The 20232-nt window shown below is 44.2% G+C and overlaps 1 protein-coding gene across 7 annotated transcripts in view; it reads right to left on the bottom strand.

Annotated features, from left to right (window-relative positions):
* Window positions 1–20232, bottom strand: part of CENPT (centromere protein T) — an 803389-nt gene that overhangs the window by 365292 nt on the left and 417865 nt on the right. For all 7 annotated transcript variants that reach the window (XM_040328753.1, XM_040328757.1, XM_040328752.1 and 4 more), the window contains one exon: window positions 3723–4685. In XM_040328753.1, coding sequence (XP_040184687.1) covers window positions 3723–4685 — 963 coding nt within the window. The remainder of the gene's footprint in view (window positions 1–3722; window positions 4686–20232) is intronic.

Here is a 20232-nt window from a genome sequence, read left to right as displayed (position 1 = left end):
AGCTCCAGGAATCACTACTTTAACTAATCAGTACTGCAAGTTCTGCCACACCTGCCTAGTATGCAATCCCGGAAGGCTAGAGAAACCACCCCCAAAACATTCAGCCAGACCACTCTACCCCTTCCAGAGGATACAGATTGACCACATACAAATGCCAAATAGTGGTAGATTTGAGTATGCCCTGGTGGTGGTAGACATGTTCTCAGGATGGCCAGAGGCTTATCCAGTTGCAAATCAGACAGCGAAAAACACATCTACAAAATTGCTTTTGGAGGTGGTTTGCAGATATGGGGTACCCGGGGTGATAGAGTGATCAAGGACCTGCGTTCACTGCTACAGTTACAAAATAAGTATGGAAGGCCCTAGGTACCACATTAGCGTTTCCCACACCTTACCACCCTCAGAGTAGTGGGAAAGTGGAAAGAATGAACCAGACACTTAAAACCTAAATGCTGAAAATGGCCAAGGACACAGGTATGTCCTGGCCAGAAAGTTTGCCGATAGCCTTATTCAGTGTACGGTACTCCCCAAGGGGGAAGCATTCTTTATCCCCTCTTGATATCTTGTTTGGGACAGCCCCTAGATTAAGTTATTACCCACAACAGTTGCAATTACAGTCTGATACTTTGTTGGATTATGTGACCGCTCTTGCAAAAGAATTAACTAATATCCATGCACGAGTATTTTCTTCCATTCCAGATCCTGATCGAGATACCGGTACTCACAGTATACTTCCTGGTGATTGGGTGATGGTTAAGAAGTTCCTCCGAAAAAACATTCTCTGGAGCCAAGATATGATGGTCCGTTCCAAGTGTTGCTGACAACAGCTACTTCAGTTAAGTTGGCCGGAAAGAACACTTGGATACACGCTTCCCATTGCAAAAATGCTCCAGTTCCTGAGGACCGTGCACCACCCGCATCATAATAAGGTTATATATCCTTTTTTTTTACAATGACAACTGTGTACACACAGGGGGTGGCGATCAGAGAATCAGATCGTATGATGCAATTCTGGTATAATTCATCAAACACACATGTAGCTACCTTTATATTTGATTGCTGTGCTATATATGTCCCTTTTCCTCCAATCGTATGGCAGTGTGATGTGTACCGACGGCCTTTCGTTGCCCCCGGAAACATATATCTATGTGATGCAGTTAAAGATTGTGACAATTGGGAATCTGTGGGTTGGAATACAGGTGATGACTGGGGACATAGGCCACAGAGTGCCCTGAACAAAAAAGACAAATATGGAGAGTCATTACTTAGCAGACTGACCTTATCAAAAACAGGCATGTGGTCAGGTGGTGAGATGGAACATAGCACAAAACTCACCCTAACCATAAGGAATCCCAGTCCTACGGATGCAGGCACATATGTTATAGGGTACGGTATGGTGGAGGGGAGAAGGGACCACATGGACAGTTCCAACTTAAAGACATGTACAATTCATCTGAATGGCAGGCCCTTCAAATAACAAGTGATCCCCTTGAACCACATGTAAATATGCACACCCTAGGAGATATAGTGGCCATAGCTGATCCCACATTTGAAGACACAATGGCAGCAGAGACTGGTTACTCGGATGTCAACCTGTGGCTCGAATGGATGAGATATAGGGAAACATAACAGGTCCAACTGTTATGTGTGTAGTGGAGCTAAACCCAATTTGGAAACAGTGCCATTAAACATACCTCCTACTCAAGGAGTGTTTTCTGAGCCTGTTTACCAATCCTTTCACTGACTACTCCCAGTGTGAAACATGGAAAAAGGAATATCCAATAATAACTAACTAAGACATCAAGGCCCGGGGAGGGTATCACTATATATCCCCCTAATTACACATGTTACGGGAAATACCAGGGAGTAGAGAAGTTCTTGGGTAACTTCTCTAGGGGATACTGTGCCTCTTACAGCAGTGTATCCGCAGATCTGGTCCAAAATCAAACTCAATCTTTGGGAGACGTGTATTGGATCTGTGGGAACATGAAGATTAGGACTAAGTTAACCAACAGATGGACAGGGGAATGTGCACTTGCTAAAGTCATAATGTTCCTGCACATCTTTTCTGGAGAAGACCTAGTAACAAAGGGGAAGCACTCCAACAGGGAGCGTAGAAGTGCCCCAGCTGGTAGTTCTGACCCTCATGTAGATATATAGATGCCATAGGGGTCCCAAGGGGGGTCCCGGATGAGTTTAAAGCAAGAGACCAAGTAGCTGCAGGTTTTGAGTCCCTGATTCCCATAATCACTATAAATATGAATGTAGATTGGATTAATTATATTTACTATAACCAACAGAGGTTTGTTAACTATACCAGGGATGCACTCCAGGGAATAGCTGAACAACTAGAGGCCACATCACAAATGACTTTATAAAATCGCATGGCCCTAGACATGATTTTAGCTGAGAAGGGGGGTGTATGTAAAATGTTACCTGGGACAAGTACATGTTGTATGTACATTCCGGACAATACAGGTCCGAATGGAAAGGTAACCTTGGCCATTAAGAAATTAGAGGATCTCTCAAAAGAGTTAAAAAGAAATTCAGGGCTGACAGATTCCTGGGACCAGTATTTCGGGTGGATGAGTGGGTGGCAACGCATTTGTACTCTGTTTCTGCTTATATTGGTTATGATAATGGTTTGTTGTGTTCTGCCCTGCATAAAGAAGCTGTTAGGAAAAGCAGCTGAAGAGATCACTCCTACTTTTTTGAATTTAGGTGATATTGGAGATCCGATGGAGGAAGAAGAGGGGCCGTATCCTCCATTACAGTCCTTACCCTGTTAAAAACACATACAACATTCTCAAGTGAGGGAAAGAATAGTGTTTGACTGCCTCCCGACGTTTTGTTGGTAAGGACTACGGATAAGCCCTGTCTGACCGCTAAGCGAAACACAAAAAAGATCCTGATAGGGAGGCCAAACATAGTGACAAAGAAAGCATAGGGACAGTACTGATAAAATAGTCATTTTAAGGGGGGACTGTGATGGAGTTAATAAAATGATTATTTTGTGTTTGTTATTTTTCTCCTAAACCACTCAAATACTGCTTTTCTTTCTTATATTGTATCATTTCTTTTATTTATTGATCTATATATATATATATATATATATATATATATATATATATATATATATATATATATATATATATATATATATACATACACACATGTGTGTGTGTGTGTGTGTTGCAACAAGTATTTTCCTTAAGAGTCATTATAGAGTTAAATCTCAGTCTGGAAGGAAAACGGAAGACAAATGGCCCCTTCTACTCCTAACTTCAAACTCCCCCCTTTCTGCCCCCTCCATCGAAGAAGTAAAATGGCGATTGACTGTGAAATGTAAGCCATAAGGTCAAGAACAGACGTCACAAGAAGAAGGCCATATATGGACTAACGAATCAGATGTACTCATATGAATGTCGTCATTCTGTCTATAAAGCTGTGATAATAAAAAAAAAGGTTCCGCCTCTTTGCGGTTGGACACTGAAGGAAGCAGACGGTTTCTCTTCATCTGCATGCTTTCACAATTTGGATCAGAGGCAGTTTAGGTTTCCCTAGAGTTGTGCCAGGAGACCTCCATTTCAGCAGGAACTCCAGGTATTTTACACAAAAAAAACTACCAAGAGAACAAGATACATAAGAGCATGGTACAACAGACACATATCAGGAATATAAAATGTTGGGTTAACATATTCTTGTAATGTAATGTAACTCACCACCTTCCATGGTGCTTTCAGTCTGAAGAAAATTTTCACTATTATGGCCTTGAGAAGATTCAGAATTATCTTCCTGTCTCGATGAGACATTTAAGGATTCTGTATACTGGTTACCATCTTCTTTATTGAATGTATAATTCTGTATCTTCCAAGAAAGACTATTTAATTCATGCTTCCCTTTAGTTTCAGTTAAAACTGTATGCAAGGTTTCATATTTTGCACTATTTGCAGTTTCCATCATCTCAACTCCTTTATTGACATTTGAATCAAAAGAGCCTCTCTCTTTTGCCTCCACCAGTTCAGACTTCTGCATTTTCCAATATGGTGTAATAGGCCTACCATCTTTGTCTTGGAGACGGGACTTTGAAAGGCTTTGATGTAACTGAAAGGATCTAGCATCCTCCACTGTTAAAACAGAGTTTTCTGTGCTTCTAGTTTCTTCAGTGTGTTTAAAATCTTCCTCCATCGATACAGATTTCTCGGTGGCTCGCTCTTGTTTTGTTCCAAAGTGACTGATATTTTTCACAGCAGATACAGATTTATGTATGTTTTTATCCGATTCAAATTTATTTGCATACTTCACCCCTGGTAAAGATTTCTGCATGCTTTGATTTGTATCCAAGTGCTCAACATCTTTCACCATCAGTACAGATTTCCATTTATTACTAGTTGTTGCAGAGTACTTTTCCTCCATCACTTCAGTCTTCTGTATATCTGGAAACACAGCTTTAGGAGGAACATTAATGCTAATGTTAGCACTATTTGACATATTGCCTGTTCCATATTTCTTTTTCTCACTTGAAACAAGACTATTAGACATGCTAAGTCTTTTCTCAGAATAGATGGTGTTTATTTCTGCCAGTAATGGTGGGACATAAAGTTCTGTATTTAACTCTGCAACCCCTCTTGTAGAAACAGATGACTTGTCCTCCATGATTGATTCAACAAAACATTCTTGGGAGCCTAATGAGAAAAAACAGCATTAGATATAGAATGTAAAAAAAATATAGTGCATCTTTTGTTATATTATGGGAATATAACTGCAAGAGATTGCAATATACTAAAGTGAGGTTGGCTCCCAGTAATCACACAAACCCTTTTAAGAGAAAGCTTGGAAATCAAAATTTGCTTTGATAAGATTTCTTTTGAATAATAAAAAAAAAAAAAAAAAAAAAAAAAACACCCTGACACTTTAGCCGTGAATCGGCCGATTCTTTCACAAAAATCGGCCGATGCCGGTTTCACAAAAACGGCCAAATGTCGGCCGACCAATATATCGGTCGACCTCTAGCTAACACCCATCTCTCAGTGGTATAGTATCTGATCGAATCAATATCTGATCAGATCTATACTAGCATCCCCAGCAGTTTAGGGCTCCCAAAAAGGCAGTGTTGGCGGGATCAGCCCAGATACCTGCTAGCACCTGCGTTTTGCCCCTCTGCCCAGTCCAGTCCACCCAAGTGCATTATCGATCGATCACTGTCACTTACAAAACACAACAAACTAGAGGTAGACCAATATGACTTTTTCTCTGGCCATGCCGATGCGGATGCCGATATTTAGAAATTGGGGCGGCTAATGGCCGATATATGATGCCGATTATTGTGGCCGATATTTTAGGCCAATTTAAAAAAAAAAAAAAAAAAAAAAAAGAGAACCTCACCCACTCCACTCCTTCCTGCTTACTCCTGTCACTCTAGCACACACTTGATGGCACTGGCAGGTGGCACTGGTTTAGAACTGGCAGGTGGCACTGGTTTGGAACTGACAGATGGCACTGGCAGGTGGCAATGGTTTGGAACTGACAGATGGCACTGGTTTGGAACTGACAGATGGCACTGGCTGGCACTGGCAGATGGCACTGGTTTGTAACTGACAAATGGCACTATTGGCACTGACAGATGGCACTAATTTTGGACAGATGGCACTGGCAGGTGGCATTGGCTGGCACTGGTTGGGAACTGACAAATGGCACTATTGGCACTGACAGATGGCACTGGTTTGGAACTGACAGATGACACTAGTTTGGGACAGCTGGCACTGGCTGGTGACACTGGTTGGCACTGGCAGGTTTCACACTAAGCAGAGTGTAACCAACTGTGTGAAACTAACAGAGGAGAGAGAGAGAGAGAAGCTCTGAGCCCGATGTCGGGGGTTGGGCGGGACCCAGCAGCTAAATTACACCAGCCAATGACTGGGCTGCTTTAGAAAGGTGGCGGGGCCACATGCACATAGCGGCCCACCCAGATACCATCCCATTGGCTGGTGTAATATAGCTGCTGGGTCCCGACCACCCCGGTTGGGTCCCGCCCACCCCCGTCATCGAGCGGACAGCTCCTCTTTCTCTCCTCTCTGTTACTTGTCAGTTTCACACTCAGCGCGGCGCTTGATGCTGCCAGAGCCGCTGAGTGTGGAGAAGGGAGGAGGAAAGGCGGTAAATGTAAAATATCGGCCTGATGCCAATTTATCAAAAATGGGCAAATATCGGCCAGTCCGATATATCGGTCTCCCTCTACAACACACAACTGCAATGTTCGCAGAGCCAGGCCTGATCCCTGCGATTGGCAACAGTTTTTTTGGTAGCGTTTGATAAAGTTGCTGACAGGTGCTTTTTTACCTGTGAATCTCACTAGTTGTAATAGTAAATTTAGAGCCCAAAATGGCAAATTAAAGGTACACTTGTGAAGAGGCCTACATGTTTCTGAGCATGACAGATAGTGAAGAGGAAGTCACTCATCTGTCAGATTCAGGCTTTGTTTTTTTTTTGTCTTTTTTTTTGTTGTTGTTGTGGGGGGGTGGGAGGGTAGTGAGGGAAATTATTACTCCCTTTTGGTTAAAATACTCCTTCGAAGGTCGTAGTCGAGGGAAGTAAGAATATGTAAAAAGGTAGTATTGTAGCAAGTGAAAGGGAGAATTGACATGGTATAGGTTGTAGAAATTTAAAATAAGGATCTTGAGATGTTTAGTTGATGTTAAATATGGATGTTATGGTACAGAAGATATTGAAATGGTCGTCTTTATATGTGGAAAGAAAGAAAAATATATAAAATAAAGAATTATAAAAAAAAGATTCAGGCTCAGAATATGATTCTGTAGCGGTTCCATGACAGATAGCACTGACAACAATGTTGAGGTCCCTGCCAAGGTCAGGCGCACCCGACCCTATTCTTCATCTGCTGTTGTTGAGGTGCAAGAACTGCAGGGCTCTCGTATGGAGCAAAGAATTACTAGTGTCGCTCATCCTTCTGGTGAACTGGCAAGCACCAGCGGCCTAGTACATCCAGCACTGCAGTAACTGGCGACGTGGCGAGTCCCATAAGTGCAGTTCAAGCTGGTGAGGTGACAAGCACAAGTAGTGTCCCACTGCCACCAAGAAGAAGACAAAGACACGCCTGTTGTGCCCATAGTGCCCTTCCTGCAGAATTTGCCAATCCTAATTGGGATCCCAACACTTCTGCAGCACCCATACTTCCCCCATTCACTGGCCAACCCGAAATTCAGGTGGAAATAGATGATTTTAAGGCACTTGATTTTTATTTGCTGTTTTTCACAGAAGATCTCTATAGATCGATTGTGGACCAAAGTAATTTGTATGCTGGTCAATACATTGTCGCTAATCCCCAGTCCTTCCTTGCCAAAGAATGGAAACCAATTACGGTTTCCAAATTTAAGAACTTTCAGGGCCTATCCCTCGATATGGGCATAGTTAAATTGAGTGTGGTGCGGTCATATTGGACCCGGTATACCATTTGCCTGTGTTCTCTGCTTCCATGGCCAAATACCGATACAAGCAGATCTTGCGGGTTCATGCACTACAACAACAACTAGAAAAGATACAATTTCTGGGGAAATTGTGCGGCGTGGTCTTGCCTCCACCAATACTCCTGACTGGAGACGGTGCCCCTGGAGATGTAAATGTGATCCAACAGTGTGCCGAGCCAGTTCGGTCCATTGCCCCATCAAAAACTGCTCCATTAAAAACTACCCCATCAAAACTGCACCATCCTATTTGCCCCATCAAAAACTGGTTGCTATGGAGGGTTGCTATGGACTGGTTGCTATGGACTGGTTGCTATGGAGTGGTTGCTACGGAGTGGTTGCTATGGACTGGTTGCTAGAGACTGGTTGCTATGGACGGTTGCTATGGTCGGGTTCCTATGGATGGTTGCTATGGACCGGTTGCTATGGACCGGTTGCTATGGACCGGTTGCTATGGATGGGTTGCTATGGACTGGTTGCTATGGACGGTTGCTATGGACTGGTTGCTATGGACTGGTTGCTATGGACCGGTTGCTATGGAGGGTTGCTATGGACTGATGGCTATGGACTGGTTGATATGGACAGTTGATATGGACTGGTTGCTATGGACTGGTTGCTATGGACGGTTGCTCTGGATTGATTGCTATGGACTGGTTGGTATTGACGGTTGCTCTGGATTGGTTGCTATGGACTGGTTGCTATGGACTGGTTGCTATAGACGGTTGCTATGGAGTGGTTGCTATGGAGTGGTTGCTATGGACTGGTTGCTATGGACTGGTTGCTATAGACGGTTGCTATGGACAGTTGCTATGGAGTGGTTGCTAGAGACTGGTTGCTATGGAGGGTTGCTATGGTCTGGTTGCTATGGACGGGTTCCTATGGGCGGTTGCTATGGACTGGTTGCTATGGATGGTTGCTATGGACCGGTTGCTATGGACCGGTTGCTATGGATGGGTTGCTATGGAGTGGTTGCTATGGACTGGTTGCTATGGACGGTTGCTATGGACTGGTTGCTATGGACCGGTTGCTATGGACTGGTTGCTATGGACAGGTTGCTATGGACTGGTTGCTATGGACAGGTTGCTATGGACTGGTTGCTATGGACTGGTTGCTATGGACTGGTTGGTATTGACGGATGCTCTGGATTGGTTGCTATGGACTGGTTGCTATAGACGGTTGCTATGGACTGGTTGCTATGGACTGGTTGCTATGGACTGGTTGCTATGGACTGGTTGCTATGTATGGTTGCTATATGCAGAGCATGCAGAAGTTACGCAGAGCCAAAAAAAACTGAGCCATATCACCTCACAGTGTGTGGGAGGAGCTATAGAAAGCCCTCACAGATGTGTGTATGAAGGATTTTACCTCAGCGTCTCCTAGGAAACCAATGTAAACATATGCAAACACACTCGAGTCTCAAACTGGCGGCCCTCCAGCTGTTGCAAAACTACAAGTCCAATGAGGCATTGCAAGAATGACAGTTACCAGCATGACTCCCACAGGCAGAGGCATGATGGGACTTGTAGTTTTACAACAGCTGGAGGGCCACCAGTTTGAGACCCTTGCAAGCAGAGGAAAGTTCCCTCAGCCTTGTGTGGGAGGAGCCAACTCACCTCACAGCTGTTTGTGAGGTGTTATTAAACTCCTCAGCGTCTCCTAGGAAACCAATTGTTTGGTTTGCAGGCTCTCTGTAAACACAGCAGAAATTGAGGATTTTTTTTTAATACTTGTCCTTCAAATTAAGGTATTTACCTCACAGAAAACACCTCACAGCTACCTCACAACTGTGTGTATGAAGGTATTTACCTCACAGAAAACGCCTCACAACTACCTCACAACTGTGTGTATGAAGGTATTTACCTCACAGAAAACACCTCACAACTGCCTCACAACTGTGTGGGAGGAGCTATAGAATCCCCTTACAGCTGTGCGTGAGGAGTTTTTATTACCTCAGCGTCTCCTAGGAAACCAATGTAAACATAAGCATGCAGCCTCTAAGCAGAGACTCAGATCCTGGATTTTTCTTAAATACTTGTCCTATTCAAATGGTTGTATTTTAAAAACTATGAATCGTACAGCGAATATCTTTATATTTTACGAATCACAAGACCCAGACCTACATTTTGATGTATAGTATGTCTCTGAAATAATAAAATTGAAGGCACAGTCGCAGTTTACAAATTCCAAAGATGATTTTAGTTTTCTAAACTTTGACCTCCATTGACTTCCATTGAAATAATGTATGGCGTAGGTTGCAAACAAATTATCATATTGTGAAAACGGTTTGATCAATCACTTAGCCGTGAACACGTGTGGAGGCAGCAGGGATAGCTGAACGTTTTGATATAAGATTTGTGTAGGTCGGCTTGAAAATGAGGGTGTGGTCGCAGTTTGCAAATCATGTAATGATTTTTCATTTTTAGAAATCCCACACTCTACCGCTCCCCATTCATTCATATGGGAAAATTTTGCCGCAAAAATTACAATATTTCGCGAACGATTCGGCGAAATTTTCCACACAGTAATAGCCCACCGATCGGGAACAATCCGCACGATTCGATATATTACTCGTCTATGTAGTGTAAAAACTGTGGGAGGAGTTAGGGGGGCAAATTTGGCTATAAGAATAATAATAATATATATGTGAGATAACAATAAGTGCTCTTGCTATGCAAGACCACTTAATAATATATATGTGAGATTACAATAAGTGCTCTTGCTATGCAAGACCACTTAATGAATCACTTTCCCTATCTTTGAATACTATTTACATATGGTGGAGATTAGGCTTTGAAGCGGTGAAGCATAACCTGCACCTATTGCTGTGGAGGAAATTAAAGTGCCGTATATCAGTTTGAACTAGAAAAGATACAATTTCTGGGGAAATTGTGCGGCGTGGTCTTGCCTCCACCAATACTCCTGACTGGAGACGGTGCCCCTGGAGATGTAAATGTGATCCAACAGTGTGTCGAGCCAGTTCGGTCCATTGCCCCATCAAAAACTGCTCCATTAAAAACTACCCCATCAAAACTGCACCATGCTATTTGCCCCATCAAAAACTGGTTGCTATGGAGGGTTGCTATGGACTGGTTGCTATGGACTGGTTGCTATGGAGTGGTTGCTACGGAGTGGTTGCTACGGAGTGGTTGCTAGAGACTGGTTGCTATGGACGGTTGCTATGGTCGGGTTCCTATGGACGGTTGCTATGGACCGGTTGCTATGGACCGGTTGCTATGGACCGGTTGCTATGGACTGGTTGCTATGGACTGGTTGCTATGGACGGTTGCTATGGACTGGTTGCTATGGACCGGTTGCTATGGAGGGTTGCTATGGACCGGTTTCTATGGACTGATGGCTATGGACGGGTTGCTATGGACTGGTTGCTATGAACTGGTTGCTATGGACTGGTTGGTATTGACAGTTGCTCTGGATTGGTTGCTATGGACTGGTTGCTATGGACTGGTTGCTATAGACGGTTGCTATGGAGTGGTTGCTATGGAGTGGTTGCTATGGACTGGTTGCTATGGACAGTTGCTATGGAGTGGTTGCTAGAGACTGGTTGCTATGGACGGTTGCTATGGACTGGTTGCTATGGAGGGTTGCTATGGTCTGGTTGCTATGGACGGGTTCCTATGGACGGTTGCTATGGACTGGTTGCTATGGACGGTTGCTATGGACGGGTTGCTATGGACGGGTTGCTATGGAGTGGTTGCTATGGAGTGGTTGCTATGGAGTGGTTGCTATGGACTGGTTGCTATGGACTGGTTGCTATGGACTGGTTGCTATGGACTGGTTGCTATGGACTGGTTGCTATGGACTGGTTGCTATGGACGGTTGCTATGGACTGGTTGCTATGGACCGGTTGCTATGGACTGGTTGCTATGGACTGGTTGCTATGGACTGGTTGCTATGGACGGTTGCTCTGGATTGGTTGCTATGGACTGGTTGCTATAGACGGTTGCTATGGACTGGTTGCTATGGACTGGTTGCTATGGTCTGGTTGCTATGGTCTGGTTGCTATGCAAGACCACTTAATAATATATATGTGAGATTACAATAAGTGCTCTTGCTATGCAAGACCACTTAATGAATCACTTTCCCTATCTTTGAATACTATTTACATATGGTGGAGATTAGGCTTTGAAGCGGTGAAGCATAACCTGCACCTATTGCTGTGGAGGAAATTAAAGTGCCGTATATCAGTTTGAACTAGAAAAGATACAATTTCTGGGGAAATTGTGCGGCGTGGTCTTGCCTCCACCAATACTCCTGACTGGAGACGGTGCCCCTGGAGATGTAAATGTGATCCAACAGTGTGTCGAGCCAGTTCGGTCCATTGCCCCATCAAAAACTGCTCCATTAAAAACTACCCCATCAAAACTGCACCATGCTATTTGCCCCATCAAAAACTGGTTGCTATGGAGGGTTGCTATGGACTGGTTGCTATGGACTGGTTGCTATGGAGTGGTTGCTACGGAGTGGTTGCTACGGAGTGGTTGCTAGAGACTGGTTGCTATGGACGGTTGCTATGGTCGGGTTCCTATGGACGGTTGCTATGGACCGGTTGCTATGGACCGGTTGCTATGGACCGGTTGCTATGGACTGGTTGCTATGGACTGGTTGCTATGGACGGTTGCTATGGACTGGTTGCTATGGACCGGTTGCTATGGAGGGTTGCTATGGACCGGTTTCTATGGACTGATGGCTATGGACGGGTTGCTATGGACTGGTTGCTATGAACTGGTTGCTATGGACTGGTTGGTATTGACAGTTGCTCTGGATTGGTTGCTATGGACTGGTTGCTATGGACTGGTTGCTATAGACGGTTGCTATGGAGTGGTTGCTATGGAGTGGTTGCTATGGACTGGTTGCTATGGACAGTTGCTATGGAGTGGTTGCTAGAGACTGGTTGCTATGGACGGTTGCTATGGACTGGTTGCTATGGAGGGTTGCTATGGTCTGGTTGCTATGGACGGGTTCCTATGGACGGTTGCTATGGACTGGTTGCTATGGACGGTTGCTATGGACGGGTTGCTATGGACGGGTTGCTATGGAGTGGTTGCTATGGAGTGGTTGCTATGGACTGGTTGCTATGGACTGGTTGCTATGGACTGGTTGCTATGGACTGGTTGCTATGGACTGGTTGCTATGGACGGTTGCTATGGACTGGTTGCTATGGACCGGTTGCTATGGACTGGTTGCTATGGACTGGTTGCTATGGACTGGTTGCTATGGACGGTTGCTCTGGATTGGTTGCTATGGACTGGTTGCTATAGACGGTTGCTATGGACTGGTTGCTATGGACTGGTTGCTATGGTCTGGTTGCTATGGTCTGGTTGCTATGGACTGGTTTCTATGGACTGGTTGCTATGTATGGTTGCTATATGCAGAGCATGCAGAAGTTACGCAGAGCCAAAAAAACTGAGCCATATCACCTCACAGTGTGTGGGAGGAGCTATAGAAAGCCCTCACAGATGTGTGTATGAAGGTTTTTACCTCAGCGTCTCCTAGGAAACCAATGCAAACACACTCGAGTCTCAAACTGGCGGCCCTCCAGCTGTTGCAAAACTACAAGTCCAATGAGGCATTGCAAGAATGACAGTTACCAGCATGACTCCCACAGGCAGAGGCATGATGGGACTTGTAGTTTTACAACAGCTGGAGGGCCACCAGTTTGAGACCCTTGCAAGCAGAGGAAAGTTCCCTCAGCCTTGTGTGGGAGGAGCCAACTCACCTCACAGCTGTTTGTGAGGTGTTATTAAACTCCTCAGCGTCTCCTAGGAAACCAATTGTTTGGTTTGCAGGCTCTCTGTAAACACAGCAGAAATTGAGGAATTTTTTTTTAATACTTGTCCTTCAAATTAAGGTATTTACCTCACAGAAAACACCTCACAACTACCTCACAACTGTGTGTATGAAGGTATTTACCTCACAGAAAACGCCTCACAACTAACTCACAACTGTGTGTATGAAGGTATTTACCTCACAGAAAACGCCTCACAACTACCTCACAACTGTGTGTATGAAGGTATTTACCTCACAGAAAACACCTCACAACTGCCTCACAACTGTGTGGGAGGAGCTATAGAATCCCCTTACAGCTGTGCGGGAGGAGTTTTTATTACCTCAGCGTCTCCTAGGAAACCAATGTAAACATAAGCATGCAGCCTCTAAGCAGAGACTCAGATCCTGGATTTTTCTTAAATACTTGTCCTATTCAAATGGTTGTATTTTAAAAACTATGAATCGTACAGCGAATATCTTTATATTTTACGAATCACAAGACCCAGACCTACATTTTGATGTATAGTATGTCTCTGAAATAATAAAATTGAAGGCACAGTCGCAGTTTACAAATTCCAAAGATGATTTTAGTTTTCTAAACTTTGACCTCCATTGACTTCCATTGAAATAATGGATGGCGTAGGTTGCAAACAAATTATCATATTGTGAAAACGGTTTGATCAATCACTTAGCCGTGAACACGTGTGGAGGCAGCAGGGATAGCTGAACGTTTTGATATAAGATTTGTGTAGGTCGGCTTGAAAATGAGGGTGTGGTCGCAGTTTGCAAATCATGTAATGATTTTTCATTTTTAGAAATCCCACACTCTACCGCTCCCCATTCATTCCTATGGGAAAATTTTGCCGCAAAAATTACAATATTTCGCGAACGATTCGGCGAAATTTTCCACACAGTAATAGCCCACCGATCGGGAACAATCCGCACGATTCGATATATTACTCGTCTATGTAGTGTAAAAACTGTGGGAGGAGTTAGGGGGGCAAATTTGGCTATAAGAATAATAATAATATATATGTGAGATAACAATAAGTGCTCTTGCTATGCAAGACCACTTAATAATATATATGTGAGATAACAATAAGTGCTCTTGCTATGCAAGACCACTTAATGAACGTTGTCATCCTCATGGAGACCCTAAATACGATCGGCTCTACAAAATTCGGGCCCTCGTAAACCACTTCAACAAACGTTTTGCAGCCTTGTATACTCCCCATCAAGTTGTCTGTGTTGATGAGTCCCTCATTAAATTTTCTGTCTGCTCGTCTTTCAAACCGTACCTTCCCAGCAAGCGTGCCAGATATGGCGTCAAGATGTATAAGCTCTGCGACAGGGCCACAGGCTATACATGTAGTTTTATGGTTTACGAGGGAAGAGATAGTCATGTAGAGCCAGAGAACTGCCCAGATTACATAGGGAGTGCTGGCAAGATAGTGTGGAACTTTGTGTCACCCTTATTCGGAAAGGGGTACCATTTGTATGTGGACAATTATTAGTTTGTGCCACTTTTTTAGTCACTTGTTTGATCATCGAATCGGCGCATGTGACACCATGCATCCAAATCGCCCGGGCTTACCCCAGAGACTTGTAGATTCCAGTCTTAGGCTGGGGGAGAGAGCCTTCTCCAAGTGTAATAATTTGCTCGCTGTGAAGTGAAGGGATAATAAGAATTTTTTTCATTCTGTCATCCATTCACGCAGACACGACAGGCCAAATTTGTACGGCGACTGGTGTTGTGGAGAAACCCCTCTGTGTCCACGAATATAACCAAAATATGGGAGGGGTGGACCTCAACGACCAGTTGTTGGCCCTGTACCTAGTTGCCCATAAGGCCAGACGCTGGTACAAAAAAGTGTCTGTATACTTATTTCAATTGGCTGTGCTGAACGCTCATTTGCTATACAAAGCTTTAGAAGGGACTGGATCTTAAATCTCCTTAAATTCCAGGGAGATATCCAGGCGGTGCTTCACCTCACCATCCCCAACCAAATGCAATAAGCCAGCTGCATGAGTAGCATTTTCCATATGTCCTCCCTATTACCCCTACCTAACAAGCCCCCCAAAGAAAATGTTGTTTCTGTAGAAAGTGTGGATATAGGCGTGACACCCATTATTATTGTTCACGCTGCCCTGACAATCCTGGTCTTTGCATTGGTGAATGGTTTGATTGCTACCACACGCTAGTGCAGTATTAGCGTAGTGTAAAGCATTTCACAGACTAGAACTCACTTTACACAATATCTCTCAAGATGCCATCGCATTTTGAGAGACTCAAACCTGGAACAAAACCGTTACAGTTACAAAAAAAGGGGAAAAAAAGGGAAAAAAAACTCTCAGAAAAAAATCTCTCTATCAATTTATTGTTATGTTTTATCATGTTTGCTTTTCAGGTATGTCATTTTTTTTTTTTTATATATATATATATACTTTACTGGGTTGTATTGTTAACCATTTTTTTGTTTTCAGGTACGCCATTCAGCTGCAGCGCAGATTTATTTATCTCGACAGCAACAGCGTTTACTCCCACGATACATAAAGCCGTGACTCCAGTGCTGTAGGAGGCGATTTCACCACCAGAGTTAAAAAAAGAGCATATATACTGAAGCATGGGGGCAGCAGGGGCGGAAGAGTGATTTGCTCCTAACTTTTGCGGGAAGATGCCTCCATGGTTCGGTATATATTTTAGGCACAGGTTGCGTTAATTTACTTTTTTACTATGTTTTTTTTTTATTTGCTTTGCAGGAATGATATGGTAAGGTCTTACTGTTCTACTGTAATGTTACTTTATTTTACTGTCAACCATCATTTGCTTAGCAGGTACGCCATTCAGTTGCAGCGCAGATTTATTTATCTTGACAGCAACAGCATTTGCTTTCACGATAAATAAAGCCGTGACGCCAACGCTGTAGGAGGTACTTTTACCACCACAGTTAAAAAAAGAGCATATATGCCGTAAGCATGGGGACAGCAGGGGCAGAGGAGCAATTTGCACCTATTTTGCGGGAGGATGACCCCATGCTTCGGCATATATAAATGGTGCATGTATGCCCATCATTAGAAGTGGGTTGATGAAGGGAGGTATTCTAATGGTGGGCATATCCACCGATCAATCTCTTTTATTTTTCAGCCAATAGGCTGCAAGAAAAAAATAAAAATAAAGATTACAATATATGCCCATAAAGGAACAGCAACATACTGGTATGTTGCTGGACTTTGAATGGTTATACCAGAATGATGCCTGCGGGTGTAGGTATCATATTGGTATCATTCTTTTCAGCCAGTGGTTGGCTTTAATGTAAAAGCAATCCTACCGGCTAATTAGCCTCTAGACTGATTTTACAAGCAGTGGGAAGGAATGTATCCCCCTCCCACCGTCTCCCATGGTTTTCTCTGGCTCTCCAGTCCCAACAGGGAACCTGAGAATGCAGCCGGTGGTTCCGCCAGCTGACCATAGAGCTGATCAGATACCAAAACGGCTTCAATCATCTATATGGCCTAAGAAAACGGAAGCTACGAGCATTTCATGACTTAGATTTCACCGGATATAAACAGCACCATTGGGAAATTATGAAAGCATTTTATCATACCGATCTTGGTGTTGTCAGATGCTTTAAGGAGAGGAGAGATCTAGGGTCTAATAGACCCCAATTTTTTTTTAAAAAAGACTACTTGTCACTACCTATTGCCATCATAGAGGATATTTACACTCCCTGAGATAACAATAAAAAATAAAAAAGGAAGGAACAGTTAAAAAAAAAAAAAGCAAAATAATAATAAAAAAAAACCCTGCCCCACCCCCCGCTCTTGCGCAAGCGTTGATCTGGCGTCATATGTAAACAGCAATTTCATCATGCATGTGAGGTATCACCGCAAAGGTCAGATCGAGGGCAGTAATTTTAGCAGTAGACCTTCTCTGTAAATCTAAAGTGGTAACCTGTAAAGTCTTTTAAAAATGTATGTAGTTTGTCGCCAATGCGCGTTTGTGCACAATTTTAAAGCATGTCATGTTTGGTATCTATGTACTCGGCCTAAGATCATCTTTTTTATTTCATCAAACATTAGGGCAATATAGTGCGTTTTGTGCACAAAAATGTAAAAAACAGGATTTTTGTACTCACCGTAAAATTCTTTTATCTGAAGTTCATTGACGGACACGGCACTTTAATCTTGACCTTAGGGTTATATTGCCACCTTCAGGAGAGGACTAGGCAGAACATGTACAAACAGTAAAGCTGCACAGTACCGCCTGGGGGGGCGGTCCTACTGGCTATAACCCCTCACACTGCATCCAGCAGCTGTTCTTATAAAAGCAAACAGAAAAGGAGGGGTGGGTACTGTGTCAGTCAATTAACTTCAGAGAAAAGGATTTTTTTTTTTTTCAAATTTTTTATTTGTAAACAGAGAAGCCGGCCCGACCGGACCATTACAAATACAGTCATCACAACAAAATCAACAGCATCAACAAAGGGGAAGATATGGACAGTGAATACATGGTGTCACAGGTGGCTCCTGTCAATAACGAGCTCCCGATGGACTTGTGTCCGCTGAGGAGGACCACGAGGGCCCGAGTGTGTGAGCTACCACAAGTCTTTCCTCACGATAATGTGGTCCCCACAGGTTGTCCCCATCAATCCCGTTCAATGTGCGTGACTGCATGGACATGGGTGAACAACAGGTACCAGGGTCCGGGAAACCCAGCCTCCCTTCCATTTTCCGTTTTCCCGAGAGAGCAAGAACAAAAGCGATAAAAGAGGAACAGAGGGAAAGAATAGCGGAAAAGAGAGGGGAGAAGAGAGAAAGAAAAAAGAAAGGAAGGAAGGGGAGAGGGGTTGCACTGGCATGGGTGTATCAAAGCGCCCCAAAGGGCGTAGTCTACCCTAATGGGTATTCCAAAACCTGACAGAATAAGCTCAGCCACCACAGTGGGGTGATCGAGGTCATCCAGTCTCTCTAAGTGACTGTCCTTCCTCTGAATATTTGAACATGTTCCACAACTGCCAGGTATTGGTGTATACCTCCTGTCTCTGCTGGCTAGAGAGGACCAAATCCTCCATACGGCTTATCTCATCAACTTTTCCAAGCCAAAGAGCAATTGTCGGCGGGTGAGGGGACTTCCAGTGAAGAGGCACGCAGGCCTTGGCCGCGTCTAAAAGGTGACACACATCGACTTTTTGTAGACCCCGGCTGGCTGGTCTGTCGCATGGAGCAGAAAGTACGCCGGGTCGTCCGGCACTACCCTCTCTGTAAATTTCTGGGTAATGTGGCGTATTTCCTCCCAGAAGCCCCTGACCTGAGGACACGACCAAAAAACATGTAAAAGTGTACCCCTATCTTTTTGACATCTCCAACAGGTGGCCGTAGAGGTAGGATAACATTTTATTCAGGAGATCAGGGGTTTTATACCACCGCACAAGGATCTTGTAGTTCGTCTTCTGTGTTTTGGAGCAGATAGAGGATTTGTGGGTAAATCTGAGTATGTTTTGTCTTTTGGCTGTGGAAAATTGAGTGTTCAGATCTCTCTCCCATTTAGCGAGCGCCGGTATCTGATAATCTCCCGGGGGGTGATCAACATAGAGTACATCAGGGAAAGCACATGTGGAAGCAACCTAGTTTCAACACATAGGTCCTCCAGAGTCGTAAGGGGGGCTAGTAGTTCTACGGGGGGGGGGGGCTATGTAGAAAGTGGGTCAGTTGGTTAGCCCTCAGAAAGTCCAGTCTGTACATTCCGGTGGGGTCTGCCAGTTCTGCGACAGATTTCCATCGTCCCCTAGCACTGAAGTGGGATGCCTGAAAGAGTCCAGCCTGTCTAAGTTCTAAAAATCTACGGTCATGCAGCCCAGGTTCAAATTTGGGGTGCCCAATAATAGGGTGAAGGGGGGAGTCATTGCTAGATAGGGAGAATTGTGAAAACAGTCGTGCGAGGTCCCAATCGTGGTTCCCACCAGCGGGTGTCTCACAATCCGTGGGGGTAATGCCGTCAGGCACCAGGGGGCCCTATGAAGTGGCACATCGAATTGGCCCTGTTCCACCTGTATCCAGAGCTTGGAGGCACTATGACGACACCAGTCAAGGAGACACACCAGATGAGCTGCCTGGTAGTATGTCCGAATCTCCGGAAGGGCTAGGCCGCCGTGCAGCTTCGGCAGGGACAGCACCTTCCGCTGCAGACGTGGTCTCTTCCCGGCCCAAAGGAAGTGGGTGAATGCCGAGTGTACTTGTTTAAAGTAGCTCCCAGGAATGTGGATCGGGAGTGCCTGCATAAGGTATAGAAATGTTGGCAATATCAAGAGGTCCATACAGTGAACTTGGTGTTGAGTTATTCACTTTACGATCATCACTGAGGACAAGGGGGCACTCTTTACGTCTAGAGGAAAAGAGATTTCACCTCCAAATACGGAAAGGTTTTTTCACAGTAAGAGCTGTGAAAATGTGGAACAGACTCCCTCCAGAGGTGGTTCTGGCCAGCTCAGTAGATTGCTTTAAGAAAGGTCTGGATTCTTTCCTAAATGTACAGAATATAACTGAGTACTAAGATTTGTAGGTATAGTTGATCCAGGGTAAATCCGATTGCCTCTCGGGGGATCAGGAAGAAATTTTTTCCCCTGCTGTAGCAAATTGGATCATGCTCCGCTGGGGTTTTTTGCCTTCCTCTGGATCAACTGTGGGTATGGAGTTGGGTGTATAGGATTTTACTGTGTTTTTTATTTTGTTTTTTTGTTTTTTGTGGTTGAACTGGATGGACTTGTGTCTTTTTTCAACCCGACTAACTATGTAACTATATCGTCATTTTAAGGATATTGCTTCAGCCTACTCAGGAGTGCAGACTGCCGGACCACTGATGAAGCAACTTTTGGACTTCTCTTAGGAGGGGGGGGGGATTTAATTTGAATAATTGCGAGAGGGAGGGGTTATATATGTCCCTAGGTATTTCAGCGCCACCTCTGTCCAA

Source organism: Rana temporaria, chromosome 11 (genome assembly GCF_905171775.1).
Source record: "Rana temporaria chromosome 11, aRanTem1.1, whole genome shotgun sequence".
Lineage (NCBI taxonomy): Eukaryota > Metazoa > Chordata > Amphibia > Anura > Ranidae > Rana > Rana temporaria.
This window is presented reverse-complemented; position numbering and strand designations above follow the sequence as displayed.